The sequence below is a fragment of the Protopterus annectens genome, chromosome 10.part0, assembly GCF_019279795.1.
Source record: "Protopterus annectens isolate FY-2018-M chromosome 10.part0, PAN1.0, whole genome shotgun sequence".
NCBI lineage: Eukaryota > Metazoa > Chordata > Ceratodontiformes > Protopteridae > Protopterus > Protopterus annectens.
In genome coordinates this window covers 1,659,590,974-1,659,605,441 of record NC_056744.1, presented here as the reverse complement: position 1 = coordinate 1,659,605,441, position 14,468 = coordinate 1,659,590,974, and the positions used below count along the sequence as shown (strand labels likewise).

The 14,468-nt window shown below is 42.4% G+C and overlaps 1 protein-coding gene across 1 annotated transcript in view; it reads right to left on the bottom strand.

The window, feature by feature from the left end:
• The window catches only part of LOC122814388 (neurotrophin receptor-interacting factor 2-like), a 272,710-nt gene extending 263,700 nt beyond the window's left edge, over positions 1 to 9,010 (bottom strand). The window contains exon 1 of the mRNA XM_044086972.1: positions 8,966 to 9,010. Coding sequence (XP_043942907.1) covers positions 8,966 to 9,010 — 45 coding nt within the window. The remainder of the gene's footprint in view (positions 1 to 8,965) is intronic.
• Between the last annotated feature and the right edge of the window lie 5,458 nt (positions 9,011 to 14,468).

Sequence of the window (14,468 nt, the reverse complement as noted above, 5' to 3'; positions counted from 1 at the left end):
CTGATGGAAAATGATTAAAGGTTCCACAGCCATTAATGCCTGTAACTCTGAAACTCTTCTTGCTGAAGTAATTGCTAGGAGCAGAGTAGTTTTCCATGATAAGAATTTTAGATCAGCTGTGCTGGCTGGTTCAAAAGGAGGCAGTGTGAGTTTTTCTAAAACAAAGTTAAGATCCCAAGTTGGTACTGGTGCTCTCCTTGGGGGTCTTATATTTTTTGCCCCTCTGTGGTACTGTCGTAGTAGAGGATGTGAAAAGATAGGAGGGTCCGTATTGTAATGAGCTGAAATGACAGAGGCATGTATTTTAATTGATGAGAAAGATAGGCCTTTGTCCAGCATCTCAGTTAGGTATTGTAAAATCTGAGGTATATGAGGGACAAGTGGTTCGAGGCCTTGTGCCTGGTTCCAAGCACAGAATCTCTTCCATTTTCCTGCATAAGATTTCCTAGTGCTGGGCCTCCTGGCTTCTAAAATGACATCCATAACAGCTTTAGAGAGAGGTGCAGTCTGAGTGGCTACATTATCTGCCATGCTGCCAGATTTAAGGTTTTGAGTTGACTGTGCAGAATCTGATTGTTTTTCTGTGTCAGAAGGTGAGGAATTTGAGGTAGAAGCCAAGCTGGGCCTTGAGACAAGTTCTTTAGGATTGGGTACCAGTGCTGGTGTGGCCAGTCTGGGGCAATCAGGATCATTTTTGGCCTTTCTTGTCTGACTTTTAGTAGCACCTTGGTAAGAAGAGGCATCGGAGGGAAGGCATAAACTGTCGGGCCTTTCTAGCTGAATGATAGACATCCACTTTCCATGCGTGAGAGTGATAACTTCTTGTGCAGAATTTCTGTATTTGGTAATTGTGAGGGGAGGCAAAAAGATCTATGTCTGGGCATCCCTGTTTCCTCATTATCATGTTGAACACCTGTGGATTTAGTTTCCATTCGTGAGGATCCATGAGATTTCTGCTTAGTTCGTCTGCCAGTGTATTTTTTGTTCCTGGCAGGAATTGTGCCTGCAGATGTACTTGATAGGTCAGTGCTGTGTTCCACAGAGTCATGGCTTGCCTGCATAGGGGGTAGGAATGTGTGCCCCCTTGCTTGTTTATCTACCACATAACTGTGGTGTTGTCCGTCTTTATTAATAGTTGTCCTGGATGTAGTAGGTCCTTGAAAGCTGTCAGGGCATTCTGAACAGCTAGCATTTCTTTTTGGTTGATGTGAAGATGCATTTGTTCCTTGGGCCACGTGCCCTGAATACATTTTCCTGCCATATGTGCCCCCAGGCATAATCCGATGCATCCGTTGTTATTGTCGGTCTGGCTGTGGGTAAGGTGAAAGGCTGTCCCTTGTTGTGGTGACAGGCCTCGGACCATCATCGAAACTCCTGTTGTAGGCAGGGAATTAAAGTTATGATTGTCTCCAGGCTGTGACAATGCTGAGTCCAAATACTTTTCATATACCATTGTAGTTTTCTCATATGCAGTTTTGCATATGGAATTAGCAGAATGCAGGATGCCATGAAGCCCAGGACCTGCAGAATTTTTCTTGCAGGGAGCTGGGTTTTTGTTGCCATCATTTGAAAGTAATAAGTCAGTTGCCTTTGTTTGTCTGGCGTGAGATAAGCCATCTGGGTAGTTGTATTTAAGCTTTGCACCCAGGAATATTATCTCTTGAGAGGGCAATAGTTTTGATTTCTTTTCGTTTACTGTGTACCCTAGGCAAATTAGTAATCTTTTTACAAACACCAGATGCTTTAGAAGAATGTCCTTGCTCTCTGCTTGAATAAGGCAGTTGTCCAAGTAGGGGTATATTTGAATTCCTTTTTGTCTGCAAAATGCAATTACTGGTTTCAGGCATTTTGTGAAGACCCTGGGCACAGTACATAAGCCACAGGGCAGTGCAGAGAATTGGTAATGCATTGAGCCTGCTACGAATCTGAGGTATCTTCTGCAAGTTTGTCTGATTGGGACATGCAGGTATGCCTCCTTGAGGTCCAAAGTAACTAGCCAAGCCTTCTTGCTTAGCATGGGCAGAAGTTGCTGTAGTGTTAACATTTTGAATTTTGGAACATCCAGGAAAGTATTTAGGATTGACAGGTCCAGTATTGGTCTCCAGGCTTTGTCGTTTCTGGGTACTAAGAAAAGTCTTGAGTAAAAACCTTGTCCCTGTTCTTGCTGTGGAACTCTTTTCTGCTCTTATGGACACGGAAGCTATTCAATCTGTTTTTGGGCCTCTACCCATTGGTTTTGTGACAGGTCTGGCATACCTTTTGATTTTGGAAGCATGTGGAAGTGGAACCTGTAACCCTGAGAAACAATATTCAGCACCCACTGGTCTTGGGTGATTATGTGCCAATATTTTGAGAAAAGTGCTAGCTTTCCCCCTAGGGGAGCTGCCAAAAGGTAAGTGCTTGGCATTTGTAGAGGGAAGTCATTGGGACTGTTTCCTATAAGGTTGTGATTTGTCTTCCCCTCCTTTGGGGGCTGAAGCACCCCATTGTTTAGGTCTGTAGGAGCCTTGGGGCTGAGATCTGCCTCTTGGGCATCTGTATCTGCCTCTTTGTGGCCTGTCTGACACTGGAAAGGACCAATTTTTTGAAGGCCGGTTTCTGCTAAATTTAGGTGGTTGAACCTGTAAGAAATCCTTCACTGTCTGCATTGATTTTGCTTTATCCTCCATTTTCTTTAACACTTCCTCTGCCTTAACACCAAACAAAGTATCATGCTGTAGTGGAGCATCCAGTAATTTTACTTTAACATGGTCGGGTAAACTTTGTTCTTTCAACCAAGCATGCCTTCGAATAACAGAACCTGTAACTGCGGCTCTACAAGAAGCCTCTAATGAATCAAAACCACATTACAGAGTATGCTTTCCCACCTGTTCAATTGCATAGAATAAATCCTGCATTTCCTTACTGTCAGGACTTTCTAAATTTGAAACCATTTTCTGTTTTAACAATGACATGAGATACTGTTGATATTTAAGCATGTGAAACTGACAATTTAAAGCCCTTACAGCTAAAGTAGCAGAAGTATAAACTTTTTTCCCCCATCTGTCCAGAGCTCTGGAATCCCTATCAGAGGGGTCAGGATTTTTAGCAGTGGAAGCCTTAACTCCTTTAGGACCCTGAGAGATTGTTCTTGGGTTTGCAGCAGGGTTTTTGTAAAGAAATGTATGAGAGTCAGGGACCCTGCAATACCTGTCTGGCTTGACTGGTGCAGGGGGTAAAAAATCAGGAGACAGACTGGATTCAGAAAAAACATCATCAACAATATCAAGCACAGGGGGGATAGCCAGGGGCCTGTGCTGAGGCAATAAAAGGAAGTCTCCGAGCCTTTTCTTGGATTCTGAATAATCCTGGCTCTCCCAATGGAAATGCTCCCTCATAGTGTGTAGGGTTTCCCCAAAAGTATAATCCTCAGGCGGAGAGGCTGAAGGTATAGACTCTTCTGCATAAGAGTCCTCATAGGGAGGGAGAGAGTATCCCTGATCAGAAGAGGAATCAGAGGAAATGGAAACCTGGTCAGAGGAATCATAGTCAGTGTCTTGCCTAGGCCTTTTGTCAGGAGGGGGATGGGAACCCCTGATTAAAGTAATTAGGTCTTCGGCCATTTTTAGCATCTGTTTCTTTGGCATGGATGACTGTTCAGGAGAATGCTGTATTTGTTTCCTTGTCTTTAATGGTGTTTTTGACTGCCTTGGCTGCTAAAGTGGGCTTAATTGTAAGCGGTGAAGGTCTGAAAACACCCTCAGAAGCCGATGCCTGCTCAGCGGCTCCGGACCCATCTGAGGGAATAGTTTCCGTAGGCCCAATACCTTGAGTTTCCACAGGCCTCGGTGTCTCCACGTGGCTGTCTGTTATGGCCTGTGGCTCTGAGGTAGCGTGTGTCAGAGGCTGTGAAAGCACCTCACTGAGAACTGGTTGGGTGTCAGAGGCTGTGAAAGCACCTCACTGAGAACCGGCAAACCAGCGAATGGCCTAGAAGAGGCTTCGTCGTCGGTTTTCGACCTCGGATGCCTGTCCTTTTCTTTATCTTTGCGTTTTTTATAAATTCCGGTCGTCGATCGTTCCGATGGCATTATGTAATTAAACCTTCGGCCAAAGTAATGTAAAGCAAAATCGAACCGACGTTTAATAGTGCATTTATTGAATCTAGCACAAAACCGACAACTGGTAACGTCATGGTCAGGGCCTAGGCAAGGAATACAGTAAGAGCGAAAGTCCTTATGAGGTATTTGCTTCCCACAAGAAATACAATTATTAACTTTTACTGACATCGGACTGGAGCAAGAAAAAGTTTCCCCAATGGGGTTCTTAGCTTTATTGTAGACTTCGGTTCTGAAACTCAAATTTGAAAATCTCAGGAGTCGGCCGACCAGCACTTGCGAACTGCTTTTGCTTTGGGCACCGCGCGGCAAGAAAGACTGAAGAAAATGGTGTCGGTTGCAACTTTTATACCCCTGGCACACTGACGTCAGGGAAGAGGGGACAGCAACCGACGCCGGACCAAGACTTTGGAACTCGGGACAACTGCGGGTTGCCTGTCAGCAGGATAACCCAAGTGTAATGACTGCAACAGTGAAACACGATGAACATATATATATATATATATATATATATATATATATATATATATATATATATGTGTGTGTAAATACACATATACACACACACAATTATATATATATATATATATATATATATATATATATATATATATATATATATATATATATACACACACACACACACACACACACACACACACACACACACACACATACATACATTACACACACATATACAAATATACACATACATACATACAAAGGCCATTCAGCACAGTTACATTAACAAAGCAAATGTGATGACGACACTTATGAGTTGATGTTTGTGTATATTCCCACTATGTACCACAGTGATGGGCTATAGCTGCATAAAACAAATTGGTGCAAAGAGCAAAGTTTTGGTTTTAAACATCACCATCCAACTCAATAACATAGTCATGGATAACTTTAATTAACCTGCTGTTAGCTAGGAATCTTATATGATACAGTACAGCCAAGGAGATTCCTGGAATTTCAATCTGTAAAAAAATGGAATCAATCCCCAAAAAATGCACAAATTCCAAATACCCTTTAACTACATCTTCCAGTTGTTAAGAGATAACCATGTTCTTTATCCAGGACCTCAGTGAGTCTACTCGAGATGAAGAATGGTCATCTCTTACCAATTGGCAGACAGGGTGTTTGGAACGTGTAGTTTTTCTCAGTTGCTGCTGTGGTGCTAGAGTCTGTTTTTTTACAGATTGATATTTTTTTCATAACAGATTGACCTTTACCTGCAAGCCAATTTATTTTCATCTGTGCAGATTCCTGGAACTTGTAAACAAAATCTCCGAGACAACCAATACACCCACCAGTGGGAAACCATACTGAATCTGGTCCTCAGTAATTTGGGAGGGTGCGGCTAATCCCCTACTGTAATGTCTTCCCTGTAAAGGTCAGACCACAAAATGGTCTCCTTTTGAAGTAAAAATACCTGGACCCCAAGTAAACCTGGCACATTCAGTAACTAGGTGAAGGATAATCTCCTGCTGTTAAGTGATAACCTGCATAAATCATGTCCCTCTGTATTGTGTGCATTTACTAGGAGAGGATATATTAGGGAGTTTCTAGAGGCAATAGAGAGTATGTTAGACATCGGCAGACAGTAATGCCCAAACTATCTAAGACATGGGGGTCGGGCCCAGGGTGAATTTCTGATTTCCAGTCAATTTGTCAAGGGTACACCTAAATAGGGTTAGGGATGGACTCTGCTTCACATATATGGGGAGTTTCTTCCAGATCACGGGAATCCTGTGCACCACAAATCTGTCTCACTAACAGGTCTTATTTATGTCACAAACAAAATTTAAATCCGTGGATCTAGTGGTTCTGATGTTGCTTGTTCTGCAGATGTGCAGCTGTGCAAAAGGTCCATCAGAGGTGAATCTGAGGATTACTTGTATGCCAGGCATAGATCACCTCTCAATAACTTGTAGGAGAGACAGTATAGACATAGGGGATTAAGGCGATCCATGTAGGACAGTGTGTTTATATCCTAGATTTTCCTGGTAAGGAACCTTTGTGATCATTCCAACTGTTGCATAAATCTGGTCAGGTAAATGCCAAATGGGGAATTATACTCAATGGTGAGTCGGACAAGGGTCAAATAAAGTGCCACTAAGACCTTCTTGGACTTGGATGCCATGCCCTTACTTATGAGCAAGGCGACATAGAATCATTTTCTTACTACCTTGGCCACAAGTTGATCAAAGGCCAGACTGCTGTCTACTTATGTTCCTCAATCCCGGACTGCCAGGTCAACTCTTAGGGGTGCCCTATCAATGAAGTAATTAGCCAGGTCGGCTATTTACACAAAAGGCACAATAATGCATTTCTGGCATTGAGTTTTAATCTACGACTTTGGCACCAGTCATTTGTCTGTGTTACACCCTCTTGTATGATATTTGTGTCACGTGGGACACTGTCAAATTAGTCAGCCAAAGCCGTTTGACATTAGACTTTACCTCTGAGAATTAGATACTTAATGGTAGTGGTCCCAGAACTTTCCTGTCACAATAACCACAGCATGCGTGTGCGTGCAACCACACACACACACACACACCCAGACACACACACACAAACACACACATAAATTCGCATTATAATGTACCACACAAGAATAAACCATTACGTTCCAGTTTACAACCAGTTCCGTAATGCTCTTGGGCCAAACCAAGCACCTCAAGCCAAACCAACAAATGTGAAAAGTGCCTTTGCAACACTGTCCCTTCAACAAAAGTTCAGTAAATAAAATCAAGAGCTTCTAAACAAACCTGCCACAAACAGAGTTTTATGTACACATACACACAGACCTCCAAGTACAACACTAACATTAATACTCCTAGTAATTGTGTAAATATAGCTGCCTGCGCATACATTCTATGTAAGTAACTGATTATGATTATGCAGACATGATGGCTCCTCAGCAAATGAATGAATGTGATTGACAATAGGCAAGGACAATTGTGAAGGGCTGTCATAGAAAGTCAACCAATTCCAACGCAGATAAAATGACCTAGGAGTCTAGGATGCTTCCACATGTCTCACCAGTAGCATCAGATGAAGCTGGATAAAGCTTCTAGTGGAAACCAATGCTTACACTGCAGATGAACTGTCAACACTCACATGGTACTGGTATCCAAAAACAGACACTTATAATGATGGTTATCGTATAGGAAAGAAATCCAAAAAAGAGATATACATATGTATTTATGCATCCTCTGTTTCAGTACAAAGAGAACATTGTTAGGTTCAGCATGGGTGCATAGGTTAATGAGGTGCCATATCTGGCATTGTTCATAATACCAATTTGTTACCAGGTAGACCCATCTGACATGGTCACTTTTCAGGGATGACCAGGAGCAATGTCTGGTTAGGTAACTTGCTCAAGGTAGCACAATAGGCAAACACAAGGGCCGAGGGAATCAAATTCTGTAGACAGGCACTACATCTCAAAGCTTTAATCCTCTGCACCAACTCCTGTCATGCAAGACAACAAAATGAAATTTGTACAGGTATGAGTAAACATCAACACCATGTTCTGCCATTTGGCTGTCAAATACTGGTTGTCCTGTATGCCTTCCTCCAAGAACACACATTGTGCAGGTTGCACTGAAAAGCTAAATGGAATGCAGTTATTATGGGTGCCAGTAATTCTTTGCACATCGTTAGGTGGCATTTCTACACAAGTAAAAAATACAATCGTTTCATCACCCAAATCTAGCCCTCCTCCTTCTAACCACCAATCAGCATTCTTCAGTCTTGAATTACACAATTCCAACCCAAAACAATTTCCACAGTTATGTACACTTCTACTGCAAAGAAATATCCTCCAGAAGACATGCATGCTGGCAGACATGATGAAACTGATCATGCAAATGACAGAAGACACAACACTGCCCTGCATTATGGTCTTGCCTTCATCAGGAATGATATCTAGATAACAAGACAAAATAATTGCCCTTAACATTTGGCTAATTAGTTGGCATCCATCAAAAGGGATGCAGTACGAGTCAGACTGCAGCACTGCAAACCAAAGGTACTGAAAAGAGTATTTTGATAATGTTGTGCTGACTGACCAACGTCCAGTGAAAAAGAAGAGAAGGCCTGTACCACAATATGTACATTCTAAGGCAGTAGACACTAAGTAGGGGTAGCAAAGTGCTGTACTGTAGAGTAAAGGCCAAAGAGTGGAAACTTTCCATGCCCACAGAGTAATCTACTTTAAAACAATATGTTAGTGGTAGATTCAGGTTCCATTTCTTCCTAAGGCCCAAGTGGCCAGTGGGTGCAAGTTGAGAATATATGGGAAAGTGGAAGAAAATGGTTAACCTAGTCTAAGTCAGGCAAGTTGGCAGAATGACAATCATACTTTTGTCTCCTTAGAGGGACTGCAAATTGCAGAAGGGATAGCACTTTCTAAAAGTTATTTGTAGTGCTTTGCCATTTTAGATACAGTGGTTGCAGTACTTTATAAGGTGATACCTAAGGATTCCTGAGTCTTACAGCAATACCTCATGAATCACGTAAGGACTAATTTTTATTCCTGGAAAACAGCCTATCTGACTGTTTTACAATTTGTATGTTGCAGTTTTAATATTTATGTAATTATTTTTTAACTTCTGACCAGGTTAGTGGACTGGACTGCAGACAGCTATTAGCCACAACCTGGGTGCAAATGGATAGTTACAGAAAGAGCAGAAATGACTGTTGTTCCATTACATACAAGAGTAACTCAGACACAGAAGGTATAAAAACAGTTTTACAGTAAATAAATCCATTTATTGTTCCATATCATAAAAAAAGTCAGTCCCTATGTTTTTCAATGTTATACAGCATAACGATAACATTGTGCAGTACAGACTTACTGCCAGCACACTGAAGAACTGCCTGCTTGTTAATGTCTGATTCATTATATGTACTGCTAGCTCAAAGTGTCATTTCATTTCACTAGTGTTATTGGGCTACAGCATCTCTGAGACACAAAGTATAAAAACTGAGGTCGAAACACACTGGACTGCAGGATAACACGTATTAGCAGCAAATACTTTGTCTGCATGTCTATAGGAGCATAAATAGAGGTGTGTGTGTGTGTGTCTGTATGTGTGTGTGTCTGTGTGTGTCCGTGTGTGTGTGTGTGTCTGTGTGTGCCTGTGTGTGTGTCCGTGTGTGCCTGTGTGTGCGTGTGTGTGTGTGTGTCTGCCTGGGTGGTCATATTGGGGGGTTTGGTAGCTGATCAAAAGTGCATGGATGGATGTATGCGTGTCTTAGTGCATTACAGGATGTGTAGGTGAATAGATAAGTGTGCTCACAAGTCTAATTGAGTGTTAGGGTTGTCTGATGCCAAGTTAGTGTGTGTGTGTGTGTGTGTGTGTGTGTGTGTGTGTGTGTGTGTGTGTGTGTCTGAATGTGTGAGTGATTGGTGGTGGGCTGTTGTGAAAAAACAATGCATGGCTTGCCATTGTAAACAGTACTGCCTTTACAGCACTAGTGGTAAAAAAAATGCAATTCAGGGACATGCAGAGCTATCATGAGGCAAAGGCTAGTACCACCACAACCCTATCTTGAGTAAGGATGGATGGTGCGGGGTGTGCAACATGCTCTGCAGGAGTGCATGTCCTGCATGAGTGACGTTTAATAGAAAAAATGTCCTGTTGTAGAACATGCCATGTCTTCTTAAAAGCTCACCTACCATGCATGACATGCAATTCATGAAGCTGCACCACCATTACTTCCATGGATAGTGGCCATGGACAGCTTAGATCATGCTCATGCTATGCTAGCAATTCCACAGCTACATTTACTGTGGTGGTATCTATAGCCAGCAATATGGATTGTGGCAGAAAAGTGTCTGATGAGCAGCTCATTTCTTCAGTTAACAAATAAATAAATTAAAATTAAAATTTTGTAAAGGAGATTTACTAGTTGCTTGTATATGTATGCATTTAAGTAGAAATACATAAATGTATATGCACCAACATATCCCATACACTCACTTCTGTGTGTATATACATCTGCATATATTTAAAAGGTATGTATGCAAGTAAACACACAAATACAATCATACTAAATATGTACATATGTGCTAATGCACACACAAAGATACCTACCCATGAACATATATATGTATGTATATGTATACATATTTCTGGCAGCATTAAAGGCTTAAAATAAAATTCCACTGAATAAGGACCTTCTTCCATTAAATGCACTCTAAATAAAGTACAGTTTTGTACCTACCATAAATGTAGATGTTCGAGTGTACATACTGCTGCAGTCATCACACTAGGGTCATCCTGCCATCAGGCAGTCCCGCAGTTGGCCGAATCCCAAAGTCTTGGTCTGGCGTCGGTTGTCGTCGCTTCTTCCTTGACGTCAGTGCGACAGGGGGTTAAAAGAGGCAGCCGACGCCATTTTATTCAGTTTTTCTTGCCCCAGATGTCAGTTGCCCCCAACTAGGAAGGCAATACAAATAACTATGCAGAAATACCTTAGTAGATAAACAATAGTATTAGCTGTTAGCAAATACACCATATAGACATGCATCCAATAGATTGATGTACATGGAGTTATAACTAACACCCTGGTATGTACAGGGGATAGTGGGAGGGTAACCTGGACTGCAGCAGTATATACACTCGAACATCTACATTTATGGTAGGTACAAAACTGTACTATGTTCATCGTGTTATACTGCTGCAGTCATCACACTTGGGTTGAATCCCAAAGCTATGGATGGGTGGCTGGTACTAAACTGGGTTAGGTGAAGCTAGGACGCCCTGCAGAACTGCAGTGGCAAAACCATCTCTGTTTTTTGAGTATAATGGAAGGTGGTAGTGCTTGGTAAAGGTGTGCACTGAACTCCAAGTAGCTGCCTCCAGAATGTCCTTGGTTGGAACCCCCCTGAGAAAGGCTGCTGAGGTTGCTGTAGCCCTGGTAGAATGGGACCTAATATTAATAGGCACTGCTTTCCCATAGTGTGAGTAGTGGATACAATGTGCTATTCATTTGGAGATGGTCTGTTTTGAAATAGCCTTTCCTTGTGAACCTGCAGCATAGGATACAAAGAGTTGGTCAGTTTTTCTGAAGGTCTTTGTCTTATCCAAATAGTAACGTAGCTGTCTGTGAATGCCCAAAGAGTGAAGGAGTCTTTCTCCTTTATTCTGGGGGTTTGGATAAAAGGTGGGTAAATGAATGGTCTGATTCAAAGCCACACTGGATACTACCTTTGGCATAAAGGTAGGGTTAGTTCATAAAGAGACTCTGTCCTGAAGGAAAATGATGAAAGGTTCCACTGCCATATGTGCCTGTAGTTCTGAGACCCTGCGTGCTGAGGTGATTGCCAGCAACAGAGCTGTTTTCCATGACAAGTATTGTAGTTCTGCTGAGAAGGCTGGTTCGAAAGGAGGCAGTGTTAATTTTTCTAAAACGAAGTTGAGGTCCCAAGCTGGCATTGGGGGTTTTATGGGGGGTCTTATATTCTTAGCCCCTCTGAGAAACTGCCTTAGTAAAGGGTGTGAGAATATGGGAGGATCCGTATTATATTGAGCTGAAATGGCTGAAGCATGGATCTTAATGGATGACAAAGAAAGGCCTTTGTGTAGCATCTCAGTTAAGTATTGCAGTATTTGAGGAATGTTTGGTATCCAAGGTTTTTGGCCTTTAGCCTGGTTCCATGCACAAAATCTTTTCCATTTGTCTGAGTAAGTTTTTCTGGTGCTGAGCCTCCTGGCCTCCAGAATGACATTCAGGACGTCCTTTGAGAGAAGTGTTGATTGATAAGTCAAGGTATTCTCCATGCAGCTAAATTTAAAGTCCTGAGCTGACTGTGAAGGATCTGAGAGTTTTGCTGAGTCAACAAAAGTGGGAATTGAGGTAAGATCCATTGAGGGCTGTGAGTCAAGGTCTTTAGTAATGGGTCCCAGTGCTGACGTGGCCAGTCCGGAGCAATGAGGATCATTTGAGGTCTCTCTGATCTGACTTTCAGTAATACCTTGGTCAAGAGAGGTAGTGGTGGGAAGGCATAGACCGTCAATGCTGCCCAATTGAATGATAGGGCGTCCACTTTCCAGGCTAGGGAATGATAAGTCCTTGTGCAAAATTTCTGTAGTTGGCAATTGTTGGGGGAGGCAAATAGACCTATGTCTGGGCGTCCCCACCTTTGAGTTATCATTGAAAATACTTGTGGGTGTAGTCTCCACTCATGAGGATCTGCCAAATTTCTGCTTAATTCGTCTGCCAATAAGTTTTCCTTTCCTGGCAGGAATTGTGCTTGCAGTTGTACTTGGAAAGTCAATGCTGTGTTCCACAAGGTCATTGCCTGTCTGCATAAAGGGTAGGAGTGTGTTCCTCCCTGTTTGTTTATGTACCACATAACTCTGGTGTTGTCTGTCCTTATTTGTAGTTGTCCTGGATGCAGGAGGTCCTTGAAGGCTGTCAGTGCATTTTGCACAGCTAGCATCTCATTTTGGTTGATGTGTAGATGCATTTGTTTTGCAGACCATTTGCCCTGTATGCACTGTCCTGCCATGTGTGCTCCCCAGGCATAGTCTGAAGAATCTGTTGACACAGTTTGGTTTGCTGGAGGTAAGACAAAAGGAAGACCCTTGTTTATTTGACATGCTTGAGCCCACCATAGGAACTCTTTTTGAAGGCAGGGAATGAGAGGTATACTTGTTTTGAAACTGTGCCTGTGTTGAGTCCATACACTTTTCAGGTACCATTGTAATTTCCTCATATGCAGCTTTGCATGTGGAATTAGTTGAATGCAGGATGCCATGAACCCCAATGCCTGCAGGATTTTCCTTGCAGTGAGCTAGGTAAAAGTTGCCATCTTTTTGAAGTATTGAGTCAGTTGTTTTTGTTTGTCTGGCGTGAGATAAGCCATCTGGGCCGTTGTATTTAAGCTGGCACCCAGGAATATTATGTCTTGTGAGGGTATTAGCTTTGACTTCTTTTTGTTTACTGTGTACCCTAGGCAACTTAGCAGCTTTGTTACAAATACCAGATGCTGTAATAGAATGGCCTTGCTGTCCGCTTGGATCAGGCAGTCGTCCAGATATGGATAAATTTGTATTCCTCGTTGTCTGCAGTATGCAATTACTGATGCCAGGCATTTCGTAAATACTCTGGGCGCAGTAGATAAGCCAAAGGGCAATGCAGAGAATTGATAATGCGTTGTACCTGCCAAAAAATCTGAGGTATCTTCTGCAATCTTGTCTGATAGGGACATGCAGGTATGCCTCTTTGAAGTCCAACGTTACCAGCCAAGACTCCTTGCCCAGCATGGGAAGAAGCTGCTGTAGTGTGAGCATTTTGAATTTGGGTACCTCCAGGTAAGTGTTTAGAATTGAGAGGTCTAAAATGGGTCTCCAGGCTTTGTCCTTTCTTGGTACTAGAATAGTGTTGAGTAAAAACCTCGACCTTGTTCCTTTGTAGGTACCTTTTGAATTGCTTTTATATCCATGAGAGCTGAAATTTGCATTTGTGCCTCTGCCCATTGGTTTGGAGGCAGATTTGACATGCCTCTCATCCGTGGTAAAGTGTGGAAATGAAATCTGTAGCCTCGGGTAATAATATTCAGAACCCATTTGTCCTTTGTTATGATGCGCCAATTTTGTGGAAATAGAGCCAGTTTTCCTCCCAAAGGTGCTGCCAGGGCAATTTTGCTTGGCAGGCGAAGAGGGAAGTCATTGTGTTTGTTTCCTGAAGGGTTGAGATCTTTCGTCTCCACCTCTTTGAGTTGTTGTATGCCATTGTCTAGGCCTGAAAGAACCTTGTGGCTGGCCTCTGCCCCTTGGGCGTCTGTACCTACCCCTTTGGGGTCTGTCTGATGCAGGAAAGGACCAGTTTTTTGATGGCTGCTGAAATGAGGAGGTTGTACCTGTAAAAAATATTTAACTGTCGGCATAGATTTTGCCTTTTCTTCCATTTTCTTTAAAACTTCCTCTGTTTTGACACCAAATAACACATCTTTCTGCAATGGAGCTTCCAATAACTTTGCTTTGACCTGTTCTGGTAAGACTTGCTCTTTTAGCCAAGCATGCCTACGTATTACAGATCCTGTGACAGCTGCTCTACATGAGGCTTCCAATGAATCAAAACCACACTGTAAGGTATACTTTCCCACCTGTTCTGCTGCATGCAGCAAATCCTGCATCTCTTTGAAATCAGGTTGATCTGTCTGAGGGATCATTTTCTGCTTTAACTGTGTAATCAAGTACTGCTGGTATTTTAGCATGTGGAATTGGCAGTTTAAGGCCCTCATGGCCAAAGTGGCAGACATATACACTTTCTTCCCCATCTTTCTAATGCTCTGGAATCTCTTTCAGAAGGTAGAGGATTCTTAGCAGTAGAGGCCTTAACCCCTTT